Raw genomic sequence first — 13230 nt, forward strand, 5'->3', positions numbered from 1 at the left:
TACAGCAGACGTAAGAATACAAATTCAATTCTTCTATCTTTAAATGTTGTAAAAAGCAGGTGAGGCACCCTTTTAGGAAAATCAGTGTGTAAAAGATATCGAGTTTTACAAACACAAAATATACCAAACTCATGAATCCCAAGTTCTAAATCTATCAGGGAATAAGATTACAATCTGATCTCAAATCTGCTTAAATTCTAAAACTCCATTTATGAATTACTTAAAATTTTAACAAAAGAAATAAAAACTGTATGAAGATCAGTATTAGTTGCTGTCTTTGCTCCTATAGAACTATTCATGTGGCAAACTACCAAAGGACACATAGTAAAAATAACAGACAACTACGTTTTTAATTACTTTATTTTAGAAAAACAAATGTTTACAACTGATGCTATAAGACAGAATATCATGAATTCAACAAGTTAGTAATACAGACTTTCAAAAACTACCAGACGTTAGTCCAAAGAAGAAAAGTTATTTTTTGTCCACTCTTGGACTCACACATTCAGGAAAAAAAAAATTATAAAAATAAAATGGTAAACTTAACCCTACCAATTAATTGATAGTCATAATATCTCACACTCTCACACTGGTTTATTTCAACAAGTTCTGCGTAATAAGAATAGCTAAGTAGTTTTTCCACCTTGTCCTACCTCTTGGTCATACAGAACAATGATGAAATTATTTATATTACTTTTTACAAAACCAAACCAAAACAAAAAAGCCCCAAAATCAAAACACAAGGAACATCATTAACAATAAAATCCACCAAACAGCTGTTTTAACTACTCACATAGATCCTTCCTTCAACCTTAAAACATTTGGCATCTTAAATGTCATTTCTAAATCAGATACCAGGAAGCACTGTGAGGAAGAAAATGAAAATTCCAGATTTAATATCCTTCAAACAAGTTTCAGACAGCAGCTAGAGAAATACTGATGCATACAGTGAAACAAAAAAAGGTTGTGCACTACCATGGGGTACACAGGGCACATGATAAAAATATGCACTTTCCCTCTGGAATATTGGTAATATTGTTCAAGGATCTAGAATTTTGAATTCCAGAAAATAGATAGGGAACTTTGCTGCAACTGAAAGAGAAAGTGGGACTCCAGTTTCCTGAAGGATTCTATTAAAGATATGTAATCATGTAATTCATCATCTGAATCATCACTGTGTCTACCAGATTTAATTATTAAGAGATACACCTTTATTTTGAAATAATTTTTCCTGAAATGAAAACAGCATTCAGAGTAAAGCTCTGATAATCACATTGAAGGGAAAAAGCACACAAGTGAACCATTTTTTTTGTGTGTGAGGAATCTGACAAAGTAATATTCTAAAACAGAAACAAGTTAAAAGCAAAATTTTAATACAAAAGAAAAAAAAATCCATTCACTTATCAAACAACCTATACATTTTGTTTTCCCAATAAACACACTTAAAAAGTACAAAGAGCACATGAGGCAAGGACACAGAGTTGTGCAAAGGATGACAGAGGTCTAAGGCCATGAACTAAAGGGCCATGTCCCAGAATACAAAGGATCATCACTGGATTTTTGCTTCCTGAACTTTACTCTTTTCCCTACAGAGGTGTTCTGTATAGGTGATGACTAATAACACAAAAATATGCAAACTAACATCTGAGAGTGATAAACATTAAGGAAAAAAAAATCAATGACATTTTCTGTAATTTTATTTCACTTCTTTACTAAACTGAGTCTTAAATGAGGCATCTATACTTATCTAAGTTTTTTCTACTGCAAAACCAGTCTGATCACTGGGAACATTATTATCTTCCCAAAGATACCCTCTGTATTCTATGCAGAGGAATCTCCTTTTTGAATTAACAGCATTTATGTCCAATTTCCATTTGAGAACTTTTCATTTTAGTATTTCCTGAAATTCTCTCTGACTACATACTTATTTCATTATTAAAAAAGTTAATGATAAGGGGTCAAACATTAAAGATGGATATTTAATTATTATATGCTAAAAGAACACATGAACACAACAAAACAATTATTTATAATGCTGCAGCATTTAAGATACAAGAGTTTCAGTTAGTCCAGATTAGTATGGCATCAGAAACAACCAAAAGCTGCCTTTGGCAATCAAAGCCCTAAATAACTTCAGTGTAAGGACCATAAATTACATATTTTTAAAATGATTAAACATTTTTAATACAATCAAGACAATCTTTACAATGGATAATAAAACTAAAGAATAAGTACTTAAATAAGTTACCTAGTAAAAATTCCAAACTTACGTAAATGAAGGCCTCAAAAATAACAAATTAATCCACAATAAGCATATCAAGCTTACTGCAAAATACCAATTTTTAGATATTACTGTGTTAGAATTCCTACACTGTTTCATTATAAATGAGATTAGAGATACTCACTGAAATGGATGACAGAACTCAGAGAACAGAGAAAGTAACCAGCCATCTTTATTTTTCTCACTGTGCATGACACACTGCTTGACATGCTAATTATGTCACTCATTACTCATTATGAACATGTGTTCATAATGGCACTATAAAATAGATGTGCGATAATTCAGATTTTAAATTGCTATAAAGTAAACTTACCACAAACAAAAATATGATATATTACTTTTCAAAAGCCAGATTTTTTAATCAAATGAAATTTTAGAAGAAATTTCAATATACAAAATAAAAAAGAAAGAACACAAAAATCCTAAGCTGCTTTGGCTAAAGCTAAGCAAGACAGGATTGACATAGCTCCTTTCCTTCCTGGAATGACTGATGAAGACAACTGGTTAGAGAGCATTCCCAGGAACGGGCTGAAGTTACTGTTCCCTGCACAACCTGGTTATTTTGCAAAGGTCAACCACAAAACTCCCCCCACACACTATAGAGGCTCATATGAAAATTTTATAATAATGCAACCAAGTATAAAGTTAAAAAGTAACATTTCCTCTCCTTTAAAAATAACTAACAAAATAAAAGCACTATGCTATATATAAAACCACATCACTTTTAACCTTGTAATCTTAATGTGATACATGGAAAAAGTTATTAGTTTTCCTTAAAGTGCCTAACTTTTAAAGACTTACATTGTCCATACAAATCTTATGCAAAATATATGAGAATGGATAGCTGTAGGTAGATGTGTTATTTTTTTCTCTATCAGACATGTACTTTCTACCTGAATGACCAATTTAAATATTCTCTCCAAGAATCCTAACTTTGTCACAGAATATTCAGATAGAGAAACATGCAAATAAAACTGACCTATTATAATAACATCTATAAGGTAAACTCTGATGGAGTGGTTTGATTCTGTTTGTTTTACATACACCGTTTCTTTACTCCAAATATCTCCCCCTTTGTAGAAGGACTACTTGAATCCATGCAGTTGATATTAGCAAAGTACAAATAACATGTTCTCTTCTGTAAAGATCATGATTAAATATCTATATCCAATAAATAGACTCTTTAATGATTTGAAATCCTATCAAATATTTTATACTCGTCAAGTCTCAGTCTTTCTTCTTCTCTAACACATCCTTGGGCTCTTGGGCAGTAGGTGCTGTAGAGTCTCCACCGTTTGGCTCTTGATCTGTGTTCTCCTCTGGCTGTTCTTGGATTTCAAATTCACTTTTAGACATTTCATATCGCTCTTCCATATAACCTCCATCTGAGTCTGTGTCAGCTGTGTAGATTCCATAGCACATGATACTGATGACACCCAGTGGCAGGCCAAAGAGAAAGCAGCCCATAAGTGGCGAGCTCCTGAATATAGACTGAGGAAAGATAATTAAAACTCAGTTGCCCTCAGATGTAACTCTGATATAAAAAGCACACAATAAATTTAAAACCACTGCAAATTTCTTCTTGTTGCTTATCAACTTTCTTGAAGTGTCAATATTTAAATGTCAACACTTAAACAATAACTACCATGCTAAAGACACCATAAGAGAGAGATTCAGCATCCATGCATGTCAATGTGCACACACACATGCTTTTGTGTGTGTGTGTGTATACCAAATTGCTTAAATCCCTTTTTAAAAAACTCATTTTTCTCATTTTAACTGAAAGGTCTCTTTAAGGTGATTACTATGCCTGCCAGTTTTTGAGCTATTCATTGAACTATAGGAATCTGATGCTCATGGCAAAGGCGGAGTTATTTACCATGAAGAGAGTATATACATATTCCCTTCACATGATGTTTTTATCATTTATTACTCATCTGGTAAGCAGTAAAGCATCATTCACTTATTAGTTTCCCTCATGTTATATGTAATCTCCTTAGCTCCCACAAAAACAAAAGTAATTTTACGAAATGTTTTTTCCACTACATTGTATTTTATGGGTTGCATTTGTAACTCACAAGAACAATATACACAAGTTCAGAAAGATCATTATTTTGGATTAAGATAACAGAAGAAGGCTACACAGAGTCAGGGTATATTTTGAGGTAGAAATAGGAAAAGGAAGAAAGAGGCAGAACAAGGCATAATGTGAGTACTTGCAATTAGATCCAGGAAACTTTGTGCAACATTTTAAAAACAATGAGAAAGTATTTTAGATGGACAGAGTTCATTCACATTCTGATGTGCGTCCCTGGAAAAAGGATGAACAATGGCCAAAGTTGATTATTTTAGAAGCATTAGTGGTTTACAGAATGGAATGGAGACCAATAAGAGCGAAGTGTGGAGACCAGGTAAAGAGGAGAAATAGTTTGATAATGTCTAATCCATGTTGGTGGCAACAGGAAAATTAAGAAATGCCACTGATAAACTGAAGAAACAGTAAGTTATGCATGGTAAGCCAGAGAGAGAGTCACTTCTCAGAATAGAGAAGGCTAGCTATAGTTGCATGCCTTCTTTCAGCTAGGAAGAGTGAAAATGCTGATGGCATGGCTCATGATAGATAATTAAAACTAAGTTTAGGCCTCAAGCAAATTTTAACATGCTCTACTGTCAAGGTGACTGAGAATTGAAGCTGGGGAATGAGAATGAGCTTTTAGAATACACTTACAAGCAAGAAGCTCAGCTCTAAGGACTCAAGTGGGCAACAGAAAGAGACACTGGAAAGGCATGGATTATTGGAGAAATGGGGTGGAGGTGGTGGAAGTAGTAAGTATCACAGCAGCAGGGAAAGGAGAATGGCGAAGAAGATTCCTTGAAGAAATCCAGAGGAATACACCAGAAAACTCAACCATCAGCAGGCTATCAGTGAGACTGCATGAAAGTTTCATATGGTAAAAACAGATGGAAATTAGAATGGCAGAAAAAATCAGGTAAGAAGTGAGTGAATAAAGCTGAGGAAACATATTTCAAAAATGAAACTATAAAAGGAAAGATCTAGGTAAACTATACAAATCACAGGGATGCCTAAAACTTTAAGATCTGGAAGTTTACTTTGAATATTACAAAAAAAAAAAAAAAAAGGAATTCTTGAGACTTTTTTTTTCAACAAAAATGACCAATTCACAGGAAACAATGCTTAGTAGAAATAAAAATTTCCTATTATCTAAATTTTCAGTAGGTTGGAGAAATAATTTTTTAGTGCATTTAGTGATTCTGAATTTCAGTAATCTTTTCAATCATATGGAAATGATTAGAGAAACTTAATTTCTGGGGCTGGAGATGTGGCTCAAGCAGTAGCGCACTCGCCTGGTATGCGCGGGGCGCTGGGTTCGATCCTCAGCACCACATAAAAATAAAGTTGTTGTATCCACTGAAAACTAAAAAATAAATATTAAAAAAAAAGAAACTTAATTTCTATGATGGATGCAGTTCATACCCTTCAAATTGAAGATACACTTTGAACAAATCCTTTGAAATTCTCTATTTCACCCTCATTAGACATGAAGAACCCATACTTTCTAAGCTTCCAATGACACTAAACAAACTGTCCAACTTACCACAACAGTAGACTTGGCATCAAATAGTACTCTTTTCAATCTCTGCAAAATGCTATCACCTCCTTGGGCCTTCAATTTAATAAGAAAACAAAAATTAAAATGTTATCGGAGGCCAAAAGGTTGACTATAAAATGTTTCATAAAACACCTGAAAAAGCCATTTTAACATACTTGCTTTTTTTTTTTTTTTTTTGTCTTCTTGTGTTAACACAACCTGATTCTCTTCTGAAGAATTTCATTCTCTCTTATTCATAATCCATGCAGCTTAGTTGAACTTGACCTACTCCCTAAATCCAGGCATGCCCAATTTTTGAGTTTAGATCTAGGACTGCTGAACTAGAACTACTATAGGATACCTTTGTTATCATTTGGGGAAAGTCTCCCTGAGGATAAAGCTCAAAAGGAAGTGCTGAAAGGCAAAGAGAAAAAACTTCCTGATGAAAATCAATCCAATCCCTGCTCTCAGCCATCCAAGAGCTCTGGCCCACTCTGAATCACCAACCTATGAGGACCAGTATAATCTCTGTGTTATTAAACAGTTCAAGCCATCCGCTCACTTACAATGGAAGGGTTCTCATTCATACAGACAAGTTTCATTTGAACCAAAATACTATTTCTGCAAACATAAAATTCCCACTATGTGATTAAGAGGGTTTTACAAACTTCTTGACTTTGATGCAAGGTAGATATGCATATTATGTTTCAAATAAGGTTTGTGTAAAGCTGAAAATGAAAATCTACAGAAAATAATAATAATTAAACTTCATGAAAGCAATAAAGTCTCTTATTTTCTTTGAGTCTATTAAGATGTGTGCTAGTTACAACCTGTGACCTGGAAGGAAAAACATGATCCTTTAATGCTAAGGGTGGCAACCCACTTAAGATTTATAGAAAAACAAAAAACCAATACATTACTAAGGCAATCTATTTACTTATTTCTGAGATATATTTTATAAGATTATATCTGAAATTCTCCACAGGGGTTTGATTCTTAATGAATATCCTTACCTCTTAAGAAACTGTAGTCTTCTTCACAAATTTTCCTAGAAAACTCATCCTCATAACTTAATTCAATGGTCCTTTTGGTACTAAGCAGTATTTAGAGTCAGGGATTACCTCACACAATACAGGACCTCTGAACATCCAGAGCCAACTCTAAAAGCCAGTATCACCTCCCCCATCACTGTGGCACCCCAAATGTCTCCAAATTACCCTCCAATGGGGCATTCCCACCTGTTAGCTACTGCCATAGAAGATCTTCTATATCTGAGAGAATGTGACAATGCCTATGAAAGGAGAGACCATCACATGGAAGAATGTTCCCTCTCACCCCTCAGCAAGGGCCTGCTATTCCTTTCAGAATCAGAAGTATGAAAACAACTTGCTTCTCTTCTACTTCCTATCATTCCTCTGAAAGAGAACTGAACCACTTACTTCTACTGAGCCATCCAAAATGTTATTAATGAACTCGATCAAGTCTTTGGCATCTGAAATCTGTCTATCTAGCACAAAGTATTGTTGGTTTGATGTGTTCAGTACAACTACAGTTGGGACTTTCAATTCACTGAAAACATAAAAAGAAATCAAATAAACATTAAACATATTGATAACAAATATTCTGGAATTTTTATATCTCAATAATTATAGAAAAAGGGAGCTGTATCAATAGCTTCACCTACTTTTACCTAAAAGAAAATTTCAAATTGTGTTTCAATTTGAAATTAAATTATATTATATGAAATAATATATAATTTATTAAATAAGTTAAATTATATGAAAAACATTCTAATGTATAATATAACAGAGAGCTGAGTAATCATGATTAAATGTAAAGATAAACATTATGATATATGATATGTCAATTGCTGGGACAGAGTCTTCCTTGTCGTAAGTCCACTTCAAATACCATCATTGTTAATCATACATAACCCACCTTAGCTACACAGCATTCAGAAAATCAGGCTAAGAGTGTGGCCTCTAGAGACCCACTTCGAATGTTCAAATCTGGAGCTTTCCCTGAAAGTTGCAGTATGTCAGGCAAGTAACTAAGCTTCACACACACAACATTTTTCATTTGGAACAAAGCGGGCAATGCTACAAAAATTATACCAGATAACTCAAGCCTAGCATTCTGCATGTACCTTATCATACATAGTCAAGAAAACACTATTGCAAATTCTCTGTTCTCCCTTTGTCACACTGTGTAGGAACTTTACCCAACAACATCAGAACACATGTATTTTTCAAGTGTATTTGGAACCCTCAACAAGGCAAATTGTATCCTGGGACATGAAAATATAATTCTATTGCAGAGTGTCCCCTTCATAACCTTCTCTTAGGTTGATGAGGTCAACCATACACCTCCTAAAACCAACAGGTATCCTATAACAATGGGAGAGCATAAAAAAACTGTTTTTCCACTTTGAGTATTAAAAAATTTAGGGTCAAATATTTCAAATACTCTACAGAGAAACTTTGCTTTTTCATTCTCTTGATTTCATTATATTCTATAACTGGTCCACAACATAGTTTGGCAAACTACTCTCAAATCCTTATTAGAATGAGAGAGTTAATATCAAATAGTTACAAAAACATACTAGGTTAAATAATTATAAAATCGCATTTTTTTCCTACATAGTTATTTTAATCTATTAAAATAAATTCTTGTATAATTGCAGTTCTTGAATGTTCAAAATTTTATATTTAATAGTTATAACTACCTATTAAAAATGAACTTGTTAAAGTACGTAAGTCAGAGTTTCTGAATAATGTCATTTCAGAATAGTATGAATTATAACACTGAGCTGGGAGACAAATATTTTTAGTATACAGCAATATTAAAACACAGTAAGTTTCATATACAGAATTTAGAAACTAAAGTAAAATAATGGAAGACTGCTGTCATCAGAATATACCAACAGCTTTTTTTTTTTTTAACTGTTAAACCTATCTCTCAAAAACAAATTTAAAGATGTGATAGCAAAATCACCCAGCACTTTACTCACTCCATCAGCAAGGTATTGATGTAGTCATTTCCATCCATGTGGCCAAACTGAAAATCCCTAACAAACAACAACAAAAACCAAGAGCATGATATTTTAAAAAAATAAAAAAAGCCAACCAATACAACAAACAGCTTCAGGGCTTGATAAGTACATAAGCTGTAAATATCTACTGAATGAATCACATAATATACATATATAGAAAATCTGACTTCTACAGGATTTTGAGACAAATACATGAGTAGCACTAACAAATTCTAAGACATCTCCATTTATAAATGGTTAGATGCATGGAAATAAAATCCTGTCTAACAGAAATATGTTTTAAGATAAAATACCTATTTACTCTAAAACATACTGTGTATTTTGTAGGCTTACTAACCTTTCACTAGATTTGGAATAAGGTAATAAAAATCAAATAATATAAAAATACACATTGTCTTTTTACATTTTTTTTTAGTTGTAGATGGACACAATACCTTTATTTTTATTTATTTTTATTTTTGAACCCAGTGCCTCACACATGATAGGCATACGCTCTACCACTGAGCCACAACTCCAGACCCTCACAGTCTTTTTTGACAGCAACATACAGAATGATTTGGCAAATAGCAAAAGTATTTCTGATGACATTTTTATATTGTTATTCTTTGAGTTCTTATTACAATTATCTTTATAGTTTTGTTCTAACTTTTGACAGCTCATGTAACATAACCTCAAATTTATGAATATCTGAGCATCTATTTCCTTCCATAAAACCTGTCTCAATACTATAAGGAAGCAGGTATGATACAAATTATAAATAAGGCTGCATTCTTTTCCTAACTTGTAAGACACACTATCAATCAATTTCAAGATCCAGAAAACTCTGAAATGCTACAAGCTACCATTTACTTCAGTTCCCTGATTTACCTTGGGAAGTCCAGAATACAGACTGAGCACCCTTACCTGAAATGTTCACAACCAGTCATGCTTCAGATTTTTTTTTTTTATCATTTTGAAAAATTTACATATATATAATGAAATATATGGGAGGCAGAACCCAAATCCAGACATGAAATTCATTTGTTTCATACACACCTCAATCAGCTTGAAGGGAATGCGACACAATATGTTAAGTGCACTTGCATTTTGACTGTTACCCATCAAATGAAGTCAAATGTGAGATTTTCCATTTGAAGTGACATGTCAGAGCTGAGAAAGTCTTATATTTTAGAGCATTTCAATATTCAGACTAGGGATGCTCAAACTATACTACCACTTTTGCTTTACTATATTACAAAATAAAACTAAACAAAATTAAGTAAATCTTCCAGAATGTAAGCACATACCTACTGAAGTGGCCTTTGTATTCTCTTGCAACTTCCTGAATAATTGACTTTAATCTGTAGAACAAATACATAAATATTTCAATTCTTCACTTGAAACATATAAGTATCAAATATCTTCCACCTTGTTTAAGAGCAGTAGCAAAAGTAAAATACTACTGTATCAAGTTGATTTAAAGCCACATGTAGTCTGAATTAGATGACATTAGAGGCTTAAAACTATTTCAAGGCAACTATACCTGGTATGTTCAATTGATGCATTTTTCTCATCAATAACTGCAATAGCCACAAGCTTTCCTGAAATTAAGAATCACATATCTAAGTTCAATAACTCTTTTTAAACAACTTTTAAACTATCATTTTCATTGAGAGTAAGGAATTATAGCAAAAAATGTTTTTAAAATTTAATCACAATTATCGTACATGTTAAACTTCCTTAAACTAGCACATTATAGTATAACATGTATTTGAATCAGAGAGAATCAGTGAATTAGTCAACTTCAAGTGATAATTTCTCTCCAAGCACTCACTCACAAAATGTTAGTAGTAAATCTATTAAAAGCTGAAACCATAAGAAGCGAATTGGTAAAAAGTTTACTAAGAATTGTTATAGTTGTTAGTAAAAAGAAAATGAATGTAACAGTAAGATGGTTTTTATGTAGCCTATTTGCCAGTAATAATAAACAGAATTAAATGTCTCATGTTAATCTTAAATAGAACATGAATCAAATGTATGTGATTAAGCTCTAGGAGGATTAGCATGATATAATCATCAGTGCTGGACATTATGTTCTTGGCACTATTCAAGCCCTGGGAGAGCAATGGTAAGGTTCAGTTGAGTATTAGCTATGTAACAACTTCAGCAAGCTTCAGTTTACTCCAAGAAATTAGTATCTATTTTATAGAGTCATTGGGAGGAAAATGAGATTATATACACAAAAATACTGGGATACTATGTGGCTCAGAGCAGGTATACAAAGCAAGATTAAGTTAATAGTCTTTCAACATCCTCCTCACACTACACATGGCTTCTATTGCCCCCAATGTTGCTTACACACATCTCTAAAGTCCACACAATCTTCAATACTTTTAACACTCTGCTGAAAACATTAGTTCACAGTGATTATTTCCATTCTTAAAATATTTCACTTACTATTCAGTGTTTGCTTTTTTACCATGTGCTTCTTAGTTTTTACATGCCTCATTAGTTTCCTTTATTCACAATGTCTACAACATGTATGGGATCTTCCCATGTACGAAAAAGATTCAAGAAACACAGGAACAGTTTTTCATGTTAATTTACCAATTACTGAGTGCCAAATAATGTGCCAGACACTAGGCTATTTACAGAAGGCTTAATCCTAACATTGTGAATTAAAACAAAAATGGCAAGAGAAGCCATGATTTCTCATGCTGTATATTTACAAAACAATTCTGCTTAAAACTTATAAGTTTTGCAGTTTGCATCTATAAAACTATGTAATTAACTTCTTATAACTTCCATTTTTATGTTCATATTTGCTTTGTCTGTCATTTTTAATCATGTAACTTTAAGAAATTGCCAGTTTGATTCATTCCCCCACCCACCATAAGTCCAAGTAGACCTTATAATAAGGTTCTGATAAGTTTTACTTCAACTTCTATACAAAACCAGCCTCCTGTGGATAGCCTCTTGGTAGATAACTTTTTCAAATCCCTTCCTATCCAGACCTTTTGACTTCCTGTCATCAGTTTGATTAGTAAGCCCTGTATTTAGCTAATCTTTGACCTGCCCCCCACAAGTATATTTGGTAATAAGTTTCTATTCTCAAAAGCAGTACTAACATTCAAGTTTACTTCATGAAATGGAGATAATGATCCATTTCTTTTAGAAATCGATTTTAGTCAATTAAGGAATCCCAAAGAGTAATGAAGAGCTGTACATATGCTTATTACCCGTGTCTCCAAGTTCATACAAGAGGAAGCCATCCATAGTAAGGTAAGTCTGAAACCTCTCCCTGTTGATCCATCCTGACAGGTCACCATCTTCATATTCTTAAAAACAAAACAAAGTGACTAAATTGTAGTACCAATATGTTAAACAAGGTTGCAATGTTTTAATCTGACAATACATATAATATATCTGACAAAGAATATAATCTTAAATCCATAAATAGTACTTTTAGAAATTTATGGTAAGCAAGCAATCAGATATACAAAAAGATTAAAGCACAAAGCATCACTAAAACAACAAAAAATAATTTGAAGTAAGAAAAACAATTGAAATGCCCTAAATCAAAATAGGTACATATTGGTACATGCTGGGAAGGATGATTTATAAATTTTAAAAATTTAATAAATTTTAATATAAATGAATGAGTATTATAACTAACTTTGCAAAGTTAAACAAGATAGTAACAAAGGACAAAATAAAAGCATAGGGACTGGGAATGTGGCTCAAGAGGTAGCGCGCTCGCCTGGCATGCGTGAGGCGCTGGGTTCGATCTTCAGTACCACATAAAAAACGTAAAAATAAAGGATGTTGTATCCACCGAAAACAAAAAAATAAATATTAAAAAATTCTATCAATAAATAAATAAAAGCATGTACTCCTAAATGGTTATCCTTCACTTGTATGATGGATGGCATTTTTATTACATTTTTTTTGCTCATCTCTATTTTATGAATTTTTCTTAGTTTAGAAATCTTTTTTGTATGTACAACTTAAATACACACATAAAACCAGAGCATATCAGCTTTTTTCCAACATCAAATACTTCCTGTGGAAAGCAGATAGAGAAGATAATATTCAAAAGAAATATTATATCCTGATTAAAAATATAATTCAAGTAATTCTGAAGTAATTACAATTGCATGAAAAAAAAGCCAATTGTAAACATCTTTTAAAGCCTATCAATAATTCTGGCTGAAAACTGTATTATACTGACTTCTTGAAAGGTATGCTTTATGTCACTTGCATTGCTAAACAAACATTTTCAAGTTATCAAAATATAAAATAAGTAG

At 32.6% G+C, this 13230-nt stretch overlaps 1 protein-coding gene across 1 annotated transcript in view; it reads right to left on the reverse strand.

The window, feature by feature from the left end:
• Window positions 1-342: 342 nt before the first annotated feature.
• The window catches only part of Tmx3 (thioredoxin related transmembrane protein 3), a 37942-nt gene continuing 25054 nt past the window's right edge, over window positions 343-13230 (reverse strand). Inside the window, exons 10-16 of the mRNA XM_046448616.2 lie at window positions 12163-12261; window positions 10467-10524; window positions 10231-10284; window positions 8903-8959; window positions 7332-7461; window positions 5899-5967; window positions 343-3772 (exon numbers count right to left, since the gene is read on the reverse strand). Of these exons, the coding sequence (XP_046304572.1) occupies window positions 3509-3772; window positions 5899-5967; window positions 7332-7461; window positions 8903-8959; window positions 10231-10284; window positions 10467-10524; window positions 12163-12261 (731 nt within the window). The 3' untranslated portion in view covers window positions 343-3508. The remainder of the gene's footprint in view (window positions 3773-5898; window positions 5968-7331; window positions 7462-8902; window positions 8960-10230; window positions 10285-10466; window positions 10525-12162; window positions 12262-13230) is intronic.

The sequence above is a fragment of the Marmota monax genome, unplaced genomic scaffold (genome assembly GCF_021218885.2).
Source record: "Marmota monax isolate L192 unplaced genomic scaffold, Marmota_monax_Labrador192_F-V1.1 WCK01_AAM20220418_F8-fsc00060, whole genome shotgun sequence".
NCBI classification, from domain to species: domain Eukaryota; kingdom Metazoa; phylum Chordata; class Mammalia; order Rodentia; family Sciuridae; genus Marmota; species Marmota monax.